This window comes from Leptinotarsa decemlineata, unplaced genomic scaffold, assembly GCF_025532065.1.
Source record: "Leptinotarsa decemlineata unplaced genomic scaffold, Ldec_3_MD MMD2_P_RNA_scaffold_5, whole genome shotgun sequence".
Lineage (NCBI taxonomy): Eukaryota > Metazoa > Arthropoda > Insecta > Coleoptera > Chrysomelidae > Leptinotarsa > Leptinotarsa decemlineata.
The window spans coordinates 7,841,442-7,865,382 of record NW_027412532.1 but is presented as its reverse complement, the minus strand read 5'-3'; the positions used below and the strand labels follow the sequence as shown (position 1 = coordinate 7,865,382).

General features: G+C 38.0%; 1 protein-coding gene across 3 annotated transcripts; it reads left to right on the top strand.

Moving 5' to 3' along the window:
• On the top strand, positions 1 to 21,119 carry LOC111517198 (innexin inx7). 3 transcript variants are annotated; one of them, XM_074169445.1, is made up of 8 exons: positions 87 to 133; positions 233 to 332; positions 6,677 to 6,928; positions 15,763 to 15,946; positions 17,218 to 17,350; positions 18,001 to 18,229; positions 18,626 to 18,834; positions 20,821 to 21,119. In XM_074169445.1, the coding sequence occupies exons 3-8, from the start codon at positions 6,686 to 6,688 to the stop codon at positions 21,041 to 21,043; spliced, it is 1,221 nt and encodes a 406-aa protein (XP_074025546.1). In that variant the 5' UTR covers positions 87 to 133; positions 233 to 332; positions 6,677 to 6,685; the 3' UTR covers positions 21,044 to 21,119. The 3 variants fall into 3 exon arrangements, with proteins under 3 accessions (XP_074025547.1, XP_074025546.1, XP_074025545.1); XM_074169446.1 differs by lacking the exon at positions 233 to 332 and having other exon boundaries at positions 1 to 133; XM_074169444.1 differs by lacking the exon at positions 87 to 133 and having other exon boundaries at positions 142 to 332.
• The last annotated feature ends 2,822 nt before the right edge of the window (positions 21,120 to 23,941 follow it).

The following is a 23,941-nucleotide window of genomic DNA, read 5'->3' as shown; positions in this document are numbered from 1 at the left end:
TACGATCCATACGATATAATTAGTTTCCAGTCGCGCATAACAATAACATTTCATTAACTCTATTATTTTTGATATAAAATGATGCGATTTTTCCAAAACCTGTCCAGTTGATAGTAAAACCTGCATTAAACAGGTGAGTGCGGATGTTACTCTGAGTTTAATTGTTGGAAATACAAGGTTTTTGAAACAAAATTGGTGTTGATAGTTATTTAATTCTATCTGGAATTAAAAGTACAGGAAACATCCTACAAGCACGTGATTGGCAAATTCCAACAACGGCAAAGGAGGGTTTGTTTCAATAATGACATTCAAGTCCTGATGAAGAGACCAAGGTAAGGATCGCCACTATAGGGTGTTATTGTTGGCTGATAATTTCAGAATAGATCTTAGAAAATTCCTGGTGTTACTCCTCATGTGTTCAATTTACTGGAGATGTTCGAAAGATACGGATCGAAGGCATCTAGGTGCCTTAAATATATGTATTATGTTTTTTCAAAAGCTTCGACCATTCTCATGAGTTTAAACTGTAATATCTCAGTAACTATTTTTCCAATTCAATCGAAACAAGCGCCATTTAAGTCAGTACACTTTTACCAACGTAACTAATATGTTGGTTCCATTCGTCAGCATAAAAATGGGGTGCTCGAGATTTTTCCGAACGGTGATTTGTGAAGCACGCTGACGAGCGTTGTCGTGGACAAGGATCGGACCTCTTCTGTTGACCTGTGCGGGCTGCTGCTGACGCAATTTTCTGTACATTTCGTCGTTTTCCTCATAATATCACTATGCTTGGATGGTTTGGTCTGGTAACAGAAAATTATGGTGAACCACATAAGCCACTGACCACCATACCACAGTAGAATAATAAATACAACAGGTAGTCTCTCTTACCCCTGATCCGCCCAAGTTGCCGGGGACCTTCAACCGCTTTCAGGATAAAATTCTCATTCAATGCATTCAGTGCTGCAGTATCAAAGGATTCGACGGTACCACAGGCATGAGATTAGTTATAATAATCGGTCAAAAATTCATATTGTGTTTAGTTTATTCGCTGTTGTTATTGTTGTTTTCAGTTTTTGTAGTTGGTTATAAGTGACAAGGCTTATTGAATTGAGACCTCAAAGAAATGAGCGGATCAATATTTTAACAGACAGCAAGAGCGCACTAGGGGCTCTGACAAACCCAAAGGTAACATCAAAACTGGTCTGGGAATGCCATGAAGAACTGAATGAACTTGCAAACAGGAACAAATTAACTTTGTACTAGGTGCCAGGGCATTCAGGAATCACAGGTAATGATGAAGCTGATGAATGCGCTAGACACGGATTATCAACTTCAGTTTCTGGTCTGAACCAGCTCTGGGGGTACCAAAATCATTGGTACGGAACCAGATTAGGACTTGGACCAATAAGAAGCACACAGAGTACTGGACAAAAGCACCTAGCAACAATTACAGTAGAACCTTCATTAGGGAATCGTCCGAGAAACGAACCGAAGAACTACTTCAATATAATAGGGATCGGCTCAGAATAATTACAGGGTTACTAACCGGTCATTGTCCGCTTAGAGGACACCTGATTGAAATGGGGCTGTACAACAGAGACCTCAGCTGCAGTTTATGCAACGAAGGAATAGAAACAGCTCTACACATCTTATGCGAATGTGAGGCACTGAATCATAGGAGGCAGGCAATATATGGACGTACAAAATTACGATCAGAAGAATATGACGAACATCCAACACGGAACCTGCGCAAACTAGTACAGGGAACAAGACTGATGGGATGGGTGTCATGAGAAGATGGGAGAATAAAAGCAATAAGCCCAAGAGGCTGCAGTGTTTTCTGAACTTGGACTAAATGAACAAGTCAGACAGCTCCCAAGGAACAAAAAAAAACGGTCGGAAATTGATATTGTGTTTGGTTTATTCGCTGTTGTTATTGTTGTTTTTAGTTTTGTAGTTGGTTATAAGTGACTTACCACAAAATCTTCTATAATATTCAAATTTTGTTTTCATATGAGCTCACGCCTATGGTACAAGAACGAAATTGGCTCTGCACTTGGTTTCGAGGTCAGCGAGAACTTTGTGAATTTATGAATGAAAGTAGTGGGAGTGGACTTACTGGTTGATTTTCACTATGACCATACAGTAAATTTTTTTTTGGTGGGGTTCCACCTTTGAGAAGTGCCCAGATGGCTCATCAGTGTCCAGCTACTATCCAGAAAGTCTTCTGTTATCGTAGAGGATCCACTTTTCATCACACGTAACCTTTAAATCACATTTTAAACCATCAAAAATCGCATGGGAGCTGATGCCCAGTTTTTCCGCCATCCCACGCACCATCTGGGATGGATTAGTCTCAACTGTTAAGTCTTACTATTGAGGAGAGTCGTTTTTGGCAATTTGCTACCAATTCAGACGTTGCTCGGTAGAGCAAAGAGCTTCCAACGCCGCTCAACTTTCCGAGAATATTTTTATTGACTTGTGTATGAGGTTGGATTCTACCAATCTCTACGCACACAATTCAATAGCATGAATTATCGCTTGAAATACAGTCGCATAGGTTCCTAGGCAGGTTGATATCTCTGTCTTGGGTCCGCGACTAAAAACACCTGCATCGGAACCGGAAGGTGTTTTTGATCCATTTGTGAATCAACAACTATCTGCTATTAATATTTCCTTCCCCCGGAGGATCCAGTCCTCTCTACTCGGGAACAGTACTTTATAAGGCAGTTCGTAGTTGACAGTTGGAGGCATAAAGTCATAAGTCATTTCCAGAATGTTGTGACTTCCAGTGTCAACTAACAGTCTGTTGCACTCTGCATTAAATTTATTTGTACAGTTGGCAATGTGCACAAGTCTATATGCAGTCCATCTTGCCTCTCTGTCCAGAGAAATGTGGAGAGGAGATAGATCAAGAAGGATCTCCATGGCCGTTGATGGTGTGGTACTGATGGTACCACTGATGGCCAGACAAGTCTGGATAAGTGATCATTGCTCTGACAATCATCACATAAATCCAATCGATTTTTTCGGGACCACAGCCCCAAGTTTCCCCACAAATCCTTGGTCATGTCTATAGGGACAGTCTGGCTTTGCTTAAAACTTTTTCCAAGTGAGCGTTCCAGGTGAATTTCTTATAAAGGAGAATGCCAAAATATTTTACCTCCGTTCCAAATGGAATGACCTCACCATTGAGGGAAAGTGGCGTGAGATCGTTCAATTTTCTCCTCCTGGTGAAGGGGATTATCACAGTTTTGCTGGAGTTGACAGACATCTGCTCCCTCAGGGAACAACTTTGAACAACGTCCATCGTGCTTTGGAGGACATTACAAGATACCCTTCCCGACGTGGACCTTGCCAAGATGACAAGGCCATCAGCAGCATAAGCTTGCAGATCTACTTCTCTGCTGTCCAGGGGATCAAGCAGACCTTGTATTCACTAAATGAGATGGGAGAAAAATAAGTTGGTTAACCTACGCGGACTATAATAACTCCCTTCAAAAAATATGTTTTACATATTAGGTAGACTAGAGAAGTCTGCTGTCGCCCAATATATCTTACAGAATGGCTACAGAATAAATTAAAAATGCTTGAAATTGTTGAGTTCTATACATGATAATAGGCTTTCAGACGCCTTTGAAACATTAGAAATGGAAAATGTCGGATGAGACTTAGATACAGCGACAAAGGTTATATTCCTAACAGATAACCCTCTTACGGATTAAATACAAATATTAACCAAGAAAATATTTGGTGATATAACACCTAGCTATTAACATATCTATCAGGTAAGATACAATAACAAACTGACACAATAACTGAAACTCATTTGATAATTATCATTTAATGACCATCATCACCGATGTATACAAAAATCTCCAAATTATGATCCTTACTTGGTTAGCGCAACGCGAGTCGAGCGACGGAGTTTTAATTCTGGTGTGGAAAAAGTGTTTTTTTTTAGTTTTACTACTGAGTTTTTGTTACTATTTATCAAGAAGAAGGATATTCATCACGAGTGGTGATTCTGGTTAAATTTCAATTCCAGTTTCTTCAATTACGAGTGTACATTTTGTATGAGTAGAAACCATAACTGTAGGTCTCTTATCTTGGAGGAAGTGATATATATATATATTCTATCTTTGAAGCCATATCATGAGGCCATTTTCAATCAATGATGAACTGAATGTAGAGAACGATATTGACGACAAGATATAGCAATTTTCTTCTTCACAGTCATAGTTAGATTTTATCCATCTTTAACATAAAGGAAGGTAGATAAATAGGCTCTGTTCCAAAGGATGGCCTGCCTGATCACCAGATTTAACTTTATCGGAATTTTTCATATGGCATCTCTGGGAATGAAACCGGTTAATTTCAGCTGGTATTTCTCGACTTGAAACAAAAAATAATACATAACTTCGAGTCACGATTGTACATATATGGTGTAATAAAGTAAAAGTTCTGAATGAATGTGGAAGTTAATGAAAATTTTTAAACTTCAAATGATATTGTTTGTTTGTTCAAATCATGCAAATTAACTCATCCTGACAAAATTTTTCAAATTAACATTTGGTATGTTGCAAATTAAAAAAGTTGAGGGTGCTGTGGGCGCACGAAACGTAGAGCTAAGAATGTATTTGGGCTCAAAAGTTCATCGCCAGTGAAAACTCTAGTTATGGGGCTCGAAAAGTTTTGATATCTTTATTCGTTTTGTAAAATTCAGAGTGGAAAATGTTCTTTGGGAAACCCCCTATTTATTGAAAATTAGAAAAATATATTTTTGAAATCTCAGACTGATGATCACAATTCACTTGAAAATTTTAAAATATTCATAATTTTACAGTTACAAAACATTTTTTAAGATTGTGATTGAAATGTCTAAAGTTATCCATAATTTTTGGGAAAGAAAGTTTTTGGAGTTCTACTACTTCATCTTGATACAAAAAACAAGGATGAGGGAACCTTCCAAGGAAAGGAAGGAAGTAATCAATTTTGAAATAAGTAACTCTATACATGGATGTGTAGATCATGCAAGGAAGTAACTTTCAGATACAAACTGAAAGAAAGTCCTCCTGAAACAGCTACTTTCATATAAACATTGAATTACACAAAAGAAAAAATTCTTTCGAAACAAATACTTCTATACGAACACTGAATTATACAGAAGATACTTTTCTCTACTCAGTTTGTATTTCAAACATTCGTTTGGAATAAAAATCAGATATCATTCACATGAATTCCACTTTAAATGAATGGTAATAAATTGCACTTACATGGAACACTGTCACCCTCACTGGTATACACCGATGTTTCGCCTTAAGACACTCGCCACAAGGCTCTTCAGTACCAAATTGGATAACATTTTGTTTTTTGTATCAAGATGGAGTAGTAGAAAGCCAAAAACTTTCTTTCCCAAAAATTAATCACTCCTAAAAATATAACCCCTTCAATTCAAATTATCCATAATTGTTATTGAGTATAATCGTTTACTCCCAACATAAAAGTTGATTCGATATTATGTGAAAACAGAGAATAAAAAGACACATTCTGAGTAGGTGAACGAAACAACTAACAGGTAGACTGTATTTTATGTAGATCCACAGTAATTTTGTATAAAGCACATTTTATGAATCTATTCTGCAAATAATTCAAATGATTCAGAGGTGGCTACTTCCTACAGAGTTGTGAATTAAAATATACTTACTGAACAAAAATAAACCAATCTTGAACGATTGAATACAGCACAGAATTCTAAGTAATCGTACGTTTTTTTCTTCGTAAATTTTCAATGCGACTAAAAGACCTAAAAGTTCAGTAGCATTAGAAAATTACAAATTTTCCTTCAAAATATTCATGTATCATAGTTAATTCTATGGATTTTATATCTTCTGAATCAAAAATTCGAGTTAGAAATTGTAATAATATAAATATGAAACAGGATAGGCCCTGATATGGAACCCTGTAAAATACCACAATCGATATACTTCAATGGACTGATTTTGTTGTTTATACAGACATAATGATGCATATTGCAGATATATGACTTCAACCTTCAGTCAATATTATCTTTAACAGCAGAAATATTTAGAATACCTTTGTTTTTCATAAAAAAATGATAATTTGCGATGCACTGTTTGGAACCTTTGGTATAGTAATGAATATTACCGGAGTTCTTTCCCAACACCATGTGTTCGACATGTGTTTCGATCACCAAGTGGTCATCTTCAAGAGAAAGATCAAACTAACCATACTTACAAAGCTATACTTATTTATACCATGGAGACCTGTTCTAAGTACCTGCGTCTCAAGTGTCTTAATTTCACAATATTGCCTTATCTACTAGTCTTAAATCATTTTACAATGTGTCCTCATGTTTTAAAACTAATTTAACACTAGTAGATAAGGCAATAATGTGAAATTAATTTAATACACCTAACACTCAGGTACCTAGAACATGTATCAATGGTATGAATGAGGATAGCTTTGTAAGTATGGTTAGTTTGATCTTCCTCTTGAAGATGATCACTTGGTGATCGAAACACGCATCGAGGTGTTAAAATAACGGCTTGGTGTTGGGAAAAATCTCCAGTAATAATCAATGATAATTGTTCACTTTCATGATAATTTCGTTTCCAATTTTCACGAAAAATTATATTTCTTTTCTTTTTAGACAAGCATCATGAGTTTAATGAAATCTTTCGGTGTACTCAAATCCAGCTGGAATCCATCTCCTCAACAATATACCATAGATAACTGGATGTTCAGATTGCACTACAAAGCAACGGTTCTATTTTTCCTAGCTGCATCGATTTTAGTTACTTCAAGACAATATATCGGGGAGCATATCAAATGTATAGCTGATAAAGGGGTATCGCAAAGAGTAATGAACAGTTTTTGTTTTTTCACCAGTACTTTCACCGTGGTGAGTATATATTTACAGCTTATACAGTGAACAATCATAAAAATATCTGAAAAAAAAAACCTTTTTCCATAGGTTGGAACTGTAACTCTTCATTGAAAGAATTGTTGCTCGAATATTTTTCTATTGAAAACACTTTCCCGTACCAGAATGAAATTACTCTCTTCTGGTATCTGTAGAGTAGGGAGGGTGTGTGTAGACTCACAGCACTTAGGCCACATGTGACCCATTGTATATCCTCCCGAGGAGTTGTCCTCTTAGGTCATCGTCCATCCTGTCCTTTCCAGGAAGGTGAACATGTCACTAGGAGACATCTCCTTCATATCGGCAGATGTAGGCCAAGACTTGCCGAACACACACTCTCTTTGGCAACCTCAAGGTGTCTCACGGTGGCCTCCGCGAAGGTTTTGGAAGGTGCAGTGACCTTTCTGTCATTGCGCGGCTTCTTCAACCTTCTTGGGGTTCCCTCCGTGGAGGTGCACAAGTGATGGAGCTTTCCTGCAGATGCGGCCGATTCCTTGCCTTTATTCAAGGCGGAGCTCTTGGCGCCCGCCGCAGGAAGTGCCCTTGCAGTTGGAGGTGGAGTGGGGGAGGAGGAGGACGCCGCAAATGCGCTTACGCCTTGGCCTTTGTATTACATAACGAGGTGATCTGCTATGTCCAGCCTCATTCCAAGCGGTAGATTGAGTGGACATTTCTGTTCATCCGTAGCCACCGTCTTAGATTGAGGTGGGCACTTCTACCCAGCCTCGGGATTGGTTTCTGTTGTTGTTGTTTCTGTTGTTTCATTCATGTGTGTTCTCACGAGTAGCAAGGGAAGAGTTGGTCACCTCTGGCAGAGCCCCGCATTACCAGAGGTAGGCTTATTACAATAAGGTTTCGCCCAGTGCCCCAAGGACATCGTTCGTGACCGAACATCACCCTACGGCCATTCAGCTGTCGGCACGATTCCTTACACCTTAGCTTGGGAAGGCTGGTTCACGGTGGCATGTTTTGCAAAGGCGTTTGAGGGGTTTCAGTTCTCCTCACCCTACTTATTTCTGCCACTGGCCAGGAGTCCGGCGATTCCGTCCGTATTGGCTTCCCGGACAGGGCGTCCAGTCTCCTGGCTGTTCCTCTATCCGCCACCTGGGGAGGCGCCCAATAGGGAAACTACTCTCTTAACACGCATTCCGCTGATTTCGATCACCAAGTTAGCCAACCTAGTTATTTTCTAGTTGGCTGCATAACTTTGCGGAAAACGCGTCAAGGACAGTATTTTTGTTCTGGTGTGAAGAACGAGTTCTCAATAGAATAATTTCGTCCAGAGGTACCAGATCTAACTTTGAATCATAAGAATATTTCATCATGCAGTATCAGGCAGAAATTTTATATTAGCTCGAATTTGCTTATATTTAAAATAAGTGTATTTTTCATTTTTTCAGATAAATTTGGAACGTTTTCGAATAGGTTTCAGTTGTCTTCTTGGTAGGTGACCAGTTTATCAAATAATAATATGTATGTAGATTATATTACAGTCTGTAGAATGTCTTGAATCTTGAGTTACTCAGCTGGACCACATACTTCAACAAAAGTAGAATCGTTTCAACGTTATTCGCTTGTGTTTCAAGCGCTCATATCTTACATCAGCTATGACTACTTTGTTTCTTCTCCATTCGACCAACCTGTATACTCGTATTCATATAGACCAGTAGCTTCATTACTTTCCAGGCTTTTTTTCGGTACCTTGGGAGCTGTCTGACTTGTCCATTCAGTCCAAGTCTTCAGAAAACACTGCAGCCTCTTGGGCTTATTACGTTTATTTTCCCATCTTCCCATGACACCTATTCCATTAGTCTCGTTCCCTGTACTAGTTTGTACAGGTTCCGTGTTGGATGTTCGTCATATTCTTCTGGACGTAATTTTGTACATCCTTATATTGCCTGCCTCCTGTGATTCAGTGCCTCACATTCGTATAAGATGTGTAGAGCTGTTTCTATCCCTTCGTTGCATAATCTGCAGCTGAGGTCTCCGTTGTACAGCCCATTTTATTCAGGTGTCCTCTAAACGGACAATGACAGGTTAGTAACCCTGTAATTATTCTGAGCCGATCCCTACTATATTGAAGTAGTTCTTCGGTTCTTTTCTCGGACGGTTCCCTAATGAAGGTTCTACTGTTTGTTGCCATGTACTTTTGTCCAGTACTCTGTGTGCTTCTTATTGGTGCATGTCCTAATCTGGTTTCGTACCATTGATTTTGGTACCCCCAGAGCTGGTTCAGGACCTATATATAAAGTCGATGATCCGCGTCCAGCTCATTTCTTTCAGGTCTCAATTTAATGAGCCCTGCAAGATAGCATACACTTCCGCCTGAAATACGGATGTGTATAGTCCTAGCGGATAGCTGTAGTTTAAATTTCTATCCGCTCGGTATATTCCAGCTCCCGTTCCCTGTTAGGTCTTCGATCCATCTCTATACCAGGCTCATGATTTTGGTCATGAAGTTTGTGTTAAAAGTGTACTTTGCTGTCATGTGGTCCGTGCACATATTCAATGAGTGCTCCTCCACTTGTTCCGAAATTTCTGTTCGGTCCGATCTTTTTGTAGTTCGGAGAGTTTTCCAGTCTGAATTGGCCCATCTTGGCCTCCCCGATTATCAAAAAATGTGATGGAGGTAGATTCAGGAGTGTCTCCAGTGGGGTAGTGTCTCCAATGGGGTAGTTCTCATTGCTCCCGTCATTCCACTTTCCAGGCTACTGTGGCCAGATTTCCTGACCAGACAATATTTCTACTCTTTCTACTGAAAGAACATCACTTGGTCAGCGAAACGCGCTCCAAGAGACAGTGTTTTGTTTCTGTATGGGAACAGTGTTTTGTGAATATGTGTGACGTTGGTTTCTACCAGTATTTTCACACATAAATTGAAAGCGCAAATTTTAGCCTGGGGTACTGTCGCATAGGACTCTAGGGAGGTTGATATCTCTTTCCTGAGTCTCCATACATGAGAACAATACACCAAAGAAGGTCTGATCTGAGCTTCATAAAGCATCAAAACCAGTTTTCTGGCTCAAAACAAGTTTACAATATTTTGAGAAGTAGCCTTTGCAATTCCAGCGACATGATTGTGCCAAGACATATTGGTGTCCATTTTAACCTCCAATAAATTTATCGAAGCAGAAAGCGGAATTGTGTGACCTGACATCATTATATCTAGTTCGGAGACATTTATCTTTTATGAGAAAACCAATGCCTGGGATTTTGTGGCATTGAATTGAACCTAGTTACTTTCACCCCAATAAGAAATGCAATATCCTGCTTCCGGTGAAGATGTGCCTCCGTAGCCGATGTACTGGAATCCAAATAGAACACACGTATGCTATCATCAATGAAACAATATATTAGATTCTTGTTTTTTTCCAATAAGTCGTTGATATACAATAGAAAGAGGGTTGGAGACAAAATTGATATCTGGGGAACACCAGCATTGATGCTGAAAGTATTCGAGAGGTATCCATCGACGACCACTTGCAGGAAGCTAAATTGGCACACAAAATAATGATCCTACAAGCCATAGCATCAAAGTTTGGCCAGCAACAGCTCTTGATTTTCCATGTTTCTCGATTGCGTTAATCCAAATATGAGTGTCATACGAAAGAAGATCGCCTTGTTGATCTTTGTTTCCGAAAGCCATATTGATGATCACTGATGTTGAATCCTTCCAAATATTTGAGGATATGGTGGTTTACGACTTTCTCCATGATGTTTGATATCACTGATAGCATAACGACTGCCGGTTGCGCCACTGCCGGTAGGCGAGATTTTTGGTGGCGATAGCTTGCACGCAATTTTTGTTGAACCAAGGTTTGCCACCAGAGCCTGAGGTGTCTTCGATCTATCAGCTTTGTGCTCTTTGTATTTCCTCTTCCCTTACGTTTCAATCACGTCTAATCGGTATTGGGTCTCTTCCTCTTCCTACAGTAAGGCATAGAGAAGTGGTAGTTTTATAAAAATATTCGTGATCGATGACAGAGCGTGGCTCTGATGGCATCGGAGATAGCCAGGCAAACCCCCATTATTGATGTCATTACATGATACCTGACGAAACTGAGATGGTGTCACTTGTGTTAAAACTCTTGAGCTTGAAAATGACAAGTTTCATCCTTACTTGACATCTATTATTATATTGTCCGATTCAATAACTCCTTACACAAAGTGTTATCAACCAGTCAAACCAAAGTTACCAGTAGAAATTCTATCCTACAACGTACATGGAATTCATATTTTTTTTCGCAGAAACTGGTGACATGACTGAAGAAAACGGGCGAATGTTTATGATGTAGAATTATTCCGATATATAGTGTTTTTTTGAATACCCGCAAGACGAATTCGCAAAATGATACGAAACCGGCTTTTTCAGTAATAAGTGTGAATGAAGAAATTGATATTTATATCTGAAGGATGGTAGTGCCTTATACCACAAATATATACTGCTTGGAATATACATATAAATGCATAATCATTGAATAGCTTACAGCTGTGCATCCCATATTTTCTTGATTTTTCAGTAGTCTAGAACATAAATAAGACTGAAAATTGAATAATTCTCCTCTAAAGTAAAATCATGACTGTCCTTCTCTAAACAAAAAATGTACAATGATTTTGCGAAAAGCGATTATCATTGTCAAGGTTGAGTGGAAGAGCAATTGAAAGATGACTTGTCATCATGCAAATTGAACTTCGCCTTTTATCTTCATATAACAATTAAATTGTACCTGATTAATTGGCTTGAAATGTATTTGAAGATGATAAAGACGATATTATTATCATTAATAATATTATTATTCATTAAAACCACGTTATAAAAATGATTTCCTTGAAAATACCTGCAATTTTTTCGAAAGCTCTCATCAAATCATTCTTTGAATCTGTTGGAGAAAATGATTTGATATCCGTATCGCTGGATTTCTGTGTTAAAAATTTTACCTAGTTCAACGAATTTAATTTCTCTTCTTACCTCACGTGAAGTTAACCATGTATCTTTTGAATTATTCATTGAAGGGTATGAAACGAGTTGAACAAAATAAATTAGAATAATAAAAACGTGATAGTCAAGAAAGATCTTTTTGATCGTTAGCTTACGATCTAGTATTAAGGAGGAATCAACTTAATTATATGTCATGAAATATAAACGAAGAACAACTTTTCTGATTCATGATGAAAGTTCATATAAAAGTAAAGTATAATAGTTATTTGGAAAGTATTTTCTCTTTCGTATAATTTAATGTTCTTGTGAAAGTAGTATCTGAAAGTAACTTCTAAGCATGATCTAAACATCTTTATGAGGAGTTTATTTTGGACCTAATTGCTTTCTTTGGAAGTTTCCGCCAAATTTTTGTATGAAGATGGAGAAAGAAACGAACATTTTTTTGCCTAGAAAATAATGTCTTTTAATAAATATCCTTTCCACATTAAACAAGATAACTGGACTTGTGATATACTGTTTGGAACCTTTGGTGTAGTAATGAATATTACTACACCAAATGAATATTACTGAAGATAACTGGAATAATATCAAATAAGCATATGGATGTCTCATCCGTGACATGAAGTAGTAATGTCCGAACCGGATTTAAAAATGTCAGGACAGACAATGTTCTAAAGCATCAAAAGTTGCTGTACCCACCTCAGCAACTTTTGATGCTTCATAAAGCTCAAATCAGACCTTCTTTGGAGTATTCTTCAAACGACATTATTTTGTGGGGGACTCAATATCTTATACTTTTTTTTTGGTATATAACCTTCCAAAATCTGAAAAAATAGAAGCCAAATCAATAGAGAATCTGCTGTATAGTAAATTATTGGAGTATTGTTCACGTGTATGGAGCTCCGCCACTGAGCATACCCTACTGCTGCTGGATTCCATCCAGAAAAGGGCCATCTGCCTGATTGGAGACGCGAACATCACGTGCAATCTTGATAGCCCCCGTGGGTTGAGTTATCTATCGGGCGCGTCTCCAGGTGGCGGATAGGGGAACGGCCAGGAGACTGGAAGCCCTGTCCAGGAAGTCAATGTGGCCTTACGGATGGGGTCGCCGGACTCCTGGTCAGTGGCAGAAATAAGTAGGGTGATGGGAACCAAAACCCCCTAAAAGCCTTTACAAAACATGCCACCGTGGTGCAGCCTACCCAAGCAAGATGCAAGGAATCGTGCCGACAACTGACTAGCCGCAGGGTGATATGTGATCACGAACGATCCCCTTGGGGAACTGGGCGAAACCTCATTGTAATCAGCCTATCTCTGGTGATGCGGGGCTCTGCCAGAGGTGACCAACTCTTCCCTTGCTACTCGTGGGAAGACATATGAATGATACAAACACAAAAACAGAAACTACAAAAACAAAAACCAATCCTGAGGCTGGGCAGAAGTGCTCACCTCAATCTAAGGCAATGGCTGGGGATAAACAGAAATGTCCACCCCAATCTACCGCTTGAAATGAGGCTGGACATAGCAGATCACCTCGTGATGTAATACAAAGGACAAGGCGTAAGCGCATTTGCATCACCGAGGCCAAAAGGAGAGAGAGAATGATGGAGGCAGGAGTGGCAGCAACTATAAGTGCACCCTCCTCCTCCCGCACTCCACCTCCAAAAGCAAGTGCACTTCCTGCGGTGGGCGCCAAGGGCTCTGTCTTGAATAAAAGCAAGGAACCGGTTGCCCCTGCAGAAAAGCTCCGTCAATTGTGCACCTCCACGGAGGGAACCCCAAGAAGGTTGAAGAGGTCGCTGCACCTTCCAAAACCTTCGCGGAGGCCACCGTGAGGCACCTCAAGGTTGACAAAGAGAGTATGTGTTCGGCGAGTCTTGGCCTATACCTGCCAATATAAAGATGTCTCCTAGTGACCTGTCCACTTTCCTGGAAAGGACAGGATGGACGGTGACCTAAGAGGACAACTCTTCGGGAGGATGTACAATGGGTCACATGTGGTCTAAGTGATATGGGTCTACACTCACCCTCCCTACTCTACAGATACAGAGATACAGAACCTTGATAGCCTGGAACATCGAAGAAGGGTTGGAGATTGGTCTCTCTTCTTTAGATACTTCCACGGGAGGTGTTCAAGTGACTTGGCACATTTGATTCTATCAAGAGCGGTACATATCAGAAATACGCGACGGACTGGCTGCACATCGTTTTGAGGTTCAGTGCAGTACACCTCAAACTTCCTGGGAACATTTTGAATGTAATCTGCAGCGATTCAAATCCAACTACTTCCGCACAGGCACCGCTCTTAGAACGCCTTGAGAATTTTTCTGTAATGCTTGTGTTTTGTCCATGAAAACGTTATGAATGAAATCAGTGTTTTGTCTTGTAATGTTATCCAAAACGCTGCTCGAGAGAAGATAAGACAAGGGTCTTGTTCCGAAACTTCGAAGTACACCACTGAAAGTTTCCACAATTTTTCGTATAAAGATGGAGAATTGAAGTCCAATATCCTTTTTTTTTCAGACATAAATCTTTCCTACAAAAATATTTCTTTCAATTCAAGTCCACTTTACTTTTCCGATAAGGTTTATAGGGGAAATAAACAGGCAGAAAGTCACAGCCAGGAGGCAATTAAAGCGCTCAGCTCATTTCAAGTTTTCTCAAGACTGTTGGGAAGCTGTCTGAGCGCACTCAAGGAGCTGAGTACCCAAAAAAGGGTCACTCTAGCTTGAGTACCCGGACATGAAGGTCACAAGGACAATGAGGAGGCCGATAGTCTAGCCCACGGCTATGATCGGCCCAGAACTCTTCTGCGGGTAGCGAAAGCATGTATAAAGACATCCATAAACTCATGGATGCAAGCCGAGTCGATAGATTAGTGGAATAAGCTCCCAGGAAAAAGGCAGGCGAAAGAGCTCATGAAGAAACTATCGCCCAGATTCACAGAAGACATGCTATACCACAATCGTAAGGTTGTAAGGGTAGTGGTGGGTCTACTAACGGAGCATAGCCGGCAACATGGGTCTGACAGAAGAAACCCAATGCAGGTTCTGCATTGCTCTGTGAATGCGAAGACGAAGATGAAGGGGTCAGTGTCAAGGCTATGGAGTCTCATCAAAGAGATTAAGCTAGACAATGACCTCTAACGACCAAAGAGCATCACAATAGATCTGAAAAGGTCGCAGTGAATGAGATCATGGGCTAGCCCCCCGACAATCTAATCTAATCTAATCCGATGATGTTGGCATCTAAATGATACCTTCCTCATTATTCATGCTCATTCATAGTAACGACATCATGTAATCAATAATAGTTTAACGGTATCCGAATGACAACATGACTGTTTGCTTTTGTTTGATTTATGTTCAAATTGACGTTAGTTTATCAATTTCCAACGTCGAGTTCTTCGGCTAGGCTCACATGGCTCACAGGGCTTCATTCTTTTCGATGAGGTACTGTTCTGCTCAAAACGTTTATCAGATATTCGAGTAAGACCTTATGATTGACGGATATAATTAACATTCTCAAAACCTGTAATTTGTAAAAATGAGCTCATACCTGTGCTCAACAATCTTTTTCCAGAAGTTTTCCTAGCCCTAGGTAGGGTAGCTCCAATGTGAGTAATCTGATAGGTCATGCACGGATTATGATGCAAGATCTGCTACAGTTTATGTTTTTTAAATCGAAAAGCAACAGAAATAGATCCGCTGCTTTGCTAGTGAAAACAGATGGAGGATGGCATTTAACATCTGATTAAACAGAAGGTCATTCGAAAGCTTCTTGAAAAATACACTTTTTCTAATAGGCCTTATACAATAACCATACATTTTTTACTGATGATCAACGTTTGATTTGATTCATTACAAATTTTCAGATTAAACACCTCGATGCTAATCAACTGGATTCTGGTAATCTGGCACATCCAGGAGTAGGACCTTACGGAATAAACTCAGCAGAACCGATAAAGAAGCATGCATATTACCAATGGGTGCCTTTTGTTCTATTTTTCCAAGGAATTATGTTTTATTTGACACATCTGTTATGGAAAAAAATGGAGGGTGAATATATGTGAAATATGCACTATTTTTTCCAAAGCAAGCACTTTTCCCAATCACCAGAACTGCAAAACTTTTCTTGACGCGCGTTTCTCTATGAATTCAAATCAAACCAAAGCGCTATCAAAACAGCCCGAAAAATCAACCAGGCATTTGACAATGACAGTGTTGATGGACGCACTGCTCAACGTTGGTAAGCGAAATTCCGTTACAGATATTTTAGCCCTGAAGTGATCGACACACAAGACGAGGATTTGGGGACCCTGGTGCAAACTGACCCATCACAAAGGATGGGGAAGATGGTAGAAGAATTGGGCGCCAGCTCCCATAAGCTCTTTGATGGTTTGAAACGTATTGGATATGTCTAAAAGCTCGAAAAGTGAGGCTTTTTGTCACACTTTTGCGATCTTTCCTCGGATTGGATCGTCAAGTGTGATGAAAAGTTTGTTCTCCACGACAATAGGACGAACGTTGGACACCGATGAGTCACCCAGACACTTCCCAAGGGCGGCCGGTGTGATTAGTGATACTAATATTACTCATTACATGTTTGAAGAACAGTAAGACTTTGAATTATAGGCTGATAGGCTTCAGGGGTGAAGTTCAACTCGCACTATAACTTTCCTCAACCAGACCAAACCGTAATAGCAGAGTTCTATCGTGAGGAAATCGAAGAAATGTACTGAAAATTGCGTCAGTAGCATTCGGCAACGATAATGCTCGTCCACACTTTCCACAAATCGCCGTTCAAAAATCAAAAGAATCGATAGTCGAAGTTCTTACTCATCCACCATACTCCCCAGACCTATAGCCAACCGACTACCTTTTCTTCCAGCACTTCGATGACTTTCTCATGATTAGAATCTGCGCCAATCAGGACCAGGCAAAAACGGTAACCACTTTTCATTCTGACGGAATTGATTGACTTGTGTTGCGTTGGCAACAATGCACTGATTCAAATGGCGCTCATTTCGAATAAATTGATTGAATGTTCACTGAGATATTACAGTTCAAAGTAACCTAATATTTTTTCAATACTTATGATTATTTCCTTCTAAAAAATCCGGTTACAGTGTAGAATTCTGTGCTACAAAATCGAGGTCCGCATGTTACTCGAAAATAGTTTAGAAACATCTCCGGCAAGGCTGATTTTTTAGCACTTTTTAGCTTTTTTTTCAATTGAAATAATATAATATGAAACGTTATAGGAGATGGCATTTACCGTGACGAAACCTTGGAGCTTATAGGGTACTTAATGCAATAATATTTTTCAGGAGGAAGATTGAAATATTTAGTAAACGGACTGAAGTACGCGGCCTTCTCATTAGAAGACAAAGAACTCGAAATAAAGTCTAAGAAACAGAAGCAGGGTCAGAAGAAACTCATGATTCCTACTAAAGGCGATAAGTATACAAAAGAATTAAATATACCATATTCCATAAGTGATACAATCTGAAATTATTAGAATTTCACTACTTCATTGAATTGTAAGCAGTCTTTCAATTGAAATGTGCAAAACCTGTTTATTTTATCTATAATTATGGAAGAGTACGATAAAATAAAATAAAGTTTTTCACAATTTCTTGTATAAAGTAAAAGCCAAACATCTTCTTTCTCAAAAATTGAAGATAAGAACAGCTCATTTTATATGAGAGATGGTTCTCAAAATATTGCAAAAGATATGTTCAAATCATTATATTTTCTAATTATATTCAAATAATGAAATAATGGAAATTTTTCTTTAAATGAAAAATATGGGACTCAAGTGGGATAAATAGAATTTCGACATTAATGAATTGATGGACGTTGAGTTCTTACTCACAATTCATTTACCAATTTTGGTCTCACTTGTCGCCTTTTTGGAAGCAACAAACAATAAAAACATGTCTTGAATATAATGATGAGCATCGTCAAAATGTCGGCCAGTAAATTGTGAAGAATGAATATATATTATATGGTCAATTGCTAGTAGATATCTGTTAATTGAATACCCTAAATTATATAATATGCTCTAGAACCAGGCATATCAATTTTTTATATAACATTTCATTTTTCAGAACAAAAAAAATTCAACAAATCCGAAACCTGTTCACGCAAGGTATATACGTAAATAGAAATTGGTCTACGAAACTGATCGTCTGTGAGGTACTCAATGTTCTTCACGTCATATTCCAAATTTGCCTCACTAATAAGTTTCTGGGTGGACATTTTATCAGTTTAGGTTTGCATATTTTGTCAGAAGGTTTAAACTCCAACGTAGATATTCTAGACGAAGTATTTCCAAAGGTGAGACCACTTTTTCTTTATCATTATCAATTTCATAATAGAGGTTTTGACTACTATTAGAAAAGTTTTTGCAGTCAAGTATACTCACTCAATATATGAATATTACTGGAGTTTTCTCCCCAACACCAAATTCTCTTAATGGAATAATTCAATTGAACAATCTATTCAGAATAATTGACATTATCAAAAGTACCAAGAATCTTTATCCCATAACCAAGATTACGTATCCAATGTGTTCAAAATGAGAATGAGAAGAAATAATTTTGAGTTTTTGTGATACTTGATTATTGACCCACCCGACCTCATTACGTTTATTCGAATTTAAATCACCGTTCAATATACATATTGATTCGTACGTGATTGTCCAATTCTTCACAATGCACCTTCTCTTTCTAGGTAACGAAATGTACCTTCCACAAATACGGTCCATCGGGTTCCATCCAACATCATGATGCAATGTGTGTCATGGCTCTCAACGTTGTCAACGAGAAGATCTACACTGGATTGTGGTTCTGGTTCGCTTTTATTCTAATCGGTTCGATATTAGCTGTCATCTGGAGAATACTGACTATTTTCTTGTACTCCAGGAGCGGAATTTTCAACAGGTTAGTATAGAAATGAATTGGATTGATAGATCAGGAATCCAGGATAAATTACCACATAATATATTTTAAACAAAATTGTAGGTGCCAATTTTACCTAGAACGACATCTATATAGTCGACAAAATAACTATTATTTAATCATGGAGAATAAACTGTTATATCTCTGTCAGCAGTAGGTAAACCTGTGGTTTCTTCTATGGAAGACATTTTAAAATGTTTTTATTGCCACATCTGAATGTTATAGGTAGCATGTCGTCAGCAATAGCCACAAAGGCCGGATGATCTAGGGATCTAGTGGTATACACGACCATTATGAAAGAATTAGTAGTGGCACGCTTAGTAGAAGGCTATCTTCAGAAATGTTTTGTCCCCACTGATATAGAAACTTGTAACCATAATGTACCATAATGAATATAAAGTGGCCACTGGCCTTGCAGCCAACGAAATGGATCATAAGGGGGAACTCAGATCTCTTCAACTCCGAGTTGGATAGATATAACTATCAGAGTGCGAAAAGTGCATATTTAGAGATAACGAGAGCAAGGGAATACACACTAAAAGAGCAGCTTTAGAAACTCACTTGATTCTACCCCTTTTACTCCTCATCTAGGTGTAGAAGAAGCGGGTCAAATATAAATTTTAGAACGTCATAAAGTTCTACAGTTTTGACTTAAATGTCATGGTTATAGGCACAAACCATGAGGACTAGATAGTGGACAGCCATCCCAAAATGATGGTAGATAGCAAAACCTGGTATATAGGTGAGTCGGAAACCGAAAATGAAACCGAAACTGAAAGATAATGCGTAGACAATTTTATAACAGCTTCTGGTTTGGTCAAGGCATATCCAACTCACAATATATGGAAATATCTGCCACAGTTGTAGCCGTACATGTCAGGTTTGATAATCTGTAAACCACAATCAACAGGCCATGATGAACTCCTCAGTTTTCACCATCATTCCACTCGATCTGAGGAATGCGAAGGTCAGGTGCTTCAATAAGCCGAAGTCTTCAATGTTGTTGAAGAAGACCCCATGCATTGGCTTATTCTTGTGTAGAAGTGAAGTGATCTATTCGGCTTTTATATGAGCCTTTTGTAGACGGGTTCCAACTTGGTGACAGAGTTCTGATCACCTCGTTCGATGTTGAAAACTAAACCAAGTTCATCAGCTGCTCGAGCAAGTACCCTGAAAATAAATGCTCCAATTTCTGCTCTCACTTGGTCGCGGAGAAGGAGATTCGAACTCCTGACGACTTTACAGGCTCCATCCAATACCATTATCATTATTATTAATAATAATCATTGAGTTCATATACGAAGTAATTAAAAACAACGAGATATTACCATTCTTGGGTGCCTTACTGATTAGAAGTGATCAGGGATTAGTCTTTACAAAGAATACCAGTACTTTTAGATATATTCCTGATAGCTCATACCATTGTCCACAACAAAAATGGCAGGTCCAAATATTCTTTTCCATAAGCTTTCCATAGACGTTCCTCTTGGGGTAAAGAAAGCTACGGTATTGAGAAAAATGTCATCAGCGATATAGCTGAGAGAAACGGGTATTCTTCAAATATAGTAAACGAGTTGATCAGAAAATGTTAATTCAGGGAGAATCTTTGTGAATCCTCGACATGTCAAAAAGACAGATTCAAAGTTAAACCTTAAAAGTTAAACGTGAAAATAACCTTCAAACCTTCTTGTTCACTGTAACAAATATTAGGTAACCACAAAGACAAGATGTTGGAGAACGAAAAAGCAGGGATATATGAAATGAACTGTGAGGACATTGACAAAAAATATATCGGTCAGACTAGGCGAGCCATTGAAATCGTTTCAAAGAACATACAGCACATATCCGATTTCAAAGACCTTCAATTCCGTACTTTAGTTTATAATTTTCGAATAGTTATAATTTTCATTAATAATAAAATTTAGTTTGGAGTAGCTTTAAATACGTTTTTCTTTATTTCACCGACAGGTTGGTGTTCTGTACTTCCTCTCCAGGTCGACTCAATCCTTGGAGGGTGCTCTCTCTCTTGAATCAAGTTAGTTTTACCGACTGGCTTTTTCTGGTATATTTATCCAAGAATATTGATCCGATGGTATTCAGAGATATTTCCCAAGGGATTTCTGAAGACATGCAGGAAAAGACCGGCGATAAACTCCTGATTGATGATGTAGATGGTCAAAAGTTCTCGTGAATTTGACGCCAGCTTAGAGTACTTCAATTTATAGTTGTATTAGTTTTTGCTCAATAAATAAATGGATACGATATAATTCAGAATTATCTCATATTTTCACATACAGTGCATTATATTCAAAAAGAGCCACCCTCAGATCTTCTAATGTTGTTGATTCTATCTCTCTCACACTTTAGACTTCAAATGATGCCATAGAAATAAATCTACAGGAATGAGATCCGGAGACCTTGGAGGCCATTCTGTAGGACCTTTTCTGTCAATCCAGCGACCAGGAGAATGATTATCCAAAAATTGTTGCACTGGAGCTGCATAATGAGGAGGTGCACCATCCTGCTGAAAAAGGAATTAGTTTTCGAATAAATTTATAACCTCCTCAATTGCCCTATGGATGCACGGTATTATTCAATTCTTCAACATGTCCAAATATTCATCACTAGTCAAATTATCATCGATAATAAAAGTCCTATGATGTGGTCGCCTAAAATTTCTGCCCAAACATTCAGGTTTTGAGGTCGTTGGGTATGAACTTGACAGTATAAATGAGGATTCGTGTCACTTCAATATCGACAATTTTGCCGATTCACCTCTCCATTCAAAATAAACGTACATTCATCCGAAAAACAAATTTCATACAAGAAATTCTGATGCAAGTTGATCCGTTCAGTGAGACTGTCACAAAACTCGATACTGATTACTTATTCTCGAGATAACTTAGTAAGAGATTGCGAATTTTCCAGTAGTCCAACTTGCCATAAAACTGCAGTACAAATAGCTTCATCGTTGACAACTTGCTTTTTATTGTTAACAGATTCCGTTTACATAAATTTGTTCAATAATTCCGAAACATATTTGTGTCGTACATTTCTTCCTGGATGGTTATCATTGAACATATGGTCAGCAGCTCTAGCACCATTTCCATTCTAGTAGTACAAAGTCACTATTTCAATTAAGCAAAATAAAAATTTGTAATAATCAGTTTTCGTATTCGTAGTTCAATATCTCGGGAGATTAACAAATGGAAAATCTTAATTATGCCATAGATACATGAATTAATTCATTCATTGTCTATCACATTCGAAATTGAATTTTGATATCATGAAGAAGAAGGTGTTTTATAGAATACGTTAGAAGCCGAGAAAAACCGCTTGCTCGTAGATAAAAAATTGAACAACTGTAAACGAACTGTTCGATATTTGATTAACCGCATTATTGTAAATGTCAGACCAATGAAAGCGACTTCAGATATGTGAAAGCCTCAAGTGGAACAATCATTACCAACTTCAAGGTTAACAGCAAATCGCAATTGTGTCAGAAGAAATCAGAGATTTTCTGTGAAATGAAACAGTACTGTATTATTTCTTTGATTGACGACATGTTTATTTTGTGTCTATTTTTCACGATAGTTTTATATTCGTTGACTATTTTCTATGGAAATAAACAAGTCAAAGAAAAATCCCAATTCTATTATCTTCAACGAACAACTTGATCTAAACAATAGTCCTCCTCTGAACCTATAACCCAGTTCCCAAAACGTACATTTCATCAAATTTTTTGTTATGTTCATGGATATACTACTATTGATTGAGGTTATCCCAGGTATAGACAATGTAGGTATCAAATTATTTAGGATAGGTAGAGGCGATATAGTTATAAATACTCAGGTTTGAATGTAATCTAGTTAGTTTGGAAAATGGTATAATGAACGAAACTAGTCAACAAATATAAAACTATCGTGGAAAATAGACAAAAGTGTGTTTTTATAGTGTATTCTCAGTACAGTATTAAGTTAAGGTCGAAATTGTCTTACCAACCATTTATTTACTTTTTATTATTCAACGGGACAAGCTCGCCAGTACAGAACACAATGACAATTGGAAAGAGATAACAAATTTAGCAATAATTTTGAGATGATAAGACATCATATGTCTGGTTTTACATTTCACGAGCGAATAGCCTAAATAAGCATTATTTAATTATATACAATAAAATACAGTTGCCCCATTGGGAAACACTTGAAGAGAAAGCCTAAATGTTCATGAGATAACATGCAGGATGAGACTATAGTCCGTTCATAATTTGTTGATAGCTCACTGCAAGTTTGACCCTCATTAGAGAACTGAAATACAGAGAGGACAGCTAATATGATATAATAACAAAAACCAAACTAAAACTGTTTTCGACCAACCCACCTTGTATCTGAAGAAATACAATACAGCTATAAAACGTTTAATCCGATTATGTAGGTATTTTGAGTGGAAATGAGTGACCAGTGTCGTAGGGTATATGATTAAAACATTAGTTACTTTAAATAAATGAATATATTAATATTCTTAAACTGTAGGTACTGTAAACTGTATTTTTATTTTAAAAAAATGTCTTTATTTTATTCAAAAATAATAAGTTACTTGCAATTTGTAAAAGATACATTTATTTAATTAATACCTATTTTTAAATGATATAAACTACGATTACTTACAAAACTATTCAAATTCAAAATAAACAGGATCATCTTCGGAATCCGAGTCGTCTTGCAGGTTAATAATTAGCGGTTGTGTCTCTACAGTCGCATCAATTATATTGTCAAGATCCCACATTTTTTGTTCTTCTTCTATTGCATGTCTTACTGCATCTGGCCAATTTTGTTCTGTAATATGTTGTAAAGACTCATATAACAATTCACGTACAGCTTGTATTTTATATGACGTATTTTTTCTAGCCACATAGCTTTTCATTTGTGCCCAAATGAGTTCAATTGGATTTAATTCGCAGTGGTAGGGTGGAAGTCTAAGGACTGTGATGTTTCGTCTTTCCGCCATTTTGTCAACTACGTATTTCTTCAACTTAGATTTGTGTTGCCGGGCAATTTTTAAAAGTTCTGCTTTAACCATTCCATCTTCG

Coding starts and splice junctions, on each gene's coding strand:
- LOC111517198 (XM_074169446.1), top strand. CDS start 6,686: ATGAGTTTAATGAAATCTTTCGGTGTACTCAAATCCAGCTGGAATCCA. Junction 15,947..17,217: donor GTTATGGAAAAAAATGGAGG/GTGAATATATGT, acceptor AATATTTTTCAG/GAGGAAGATTGAAATATTTA. Junction 18,835..20,820: donor AGGAGCGGAATTTTCAACAG/GTTAGTATAGAA, acceptor TTTCACCGACAG/GTTGGTGTTCTGTACTTCCT.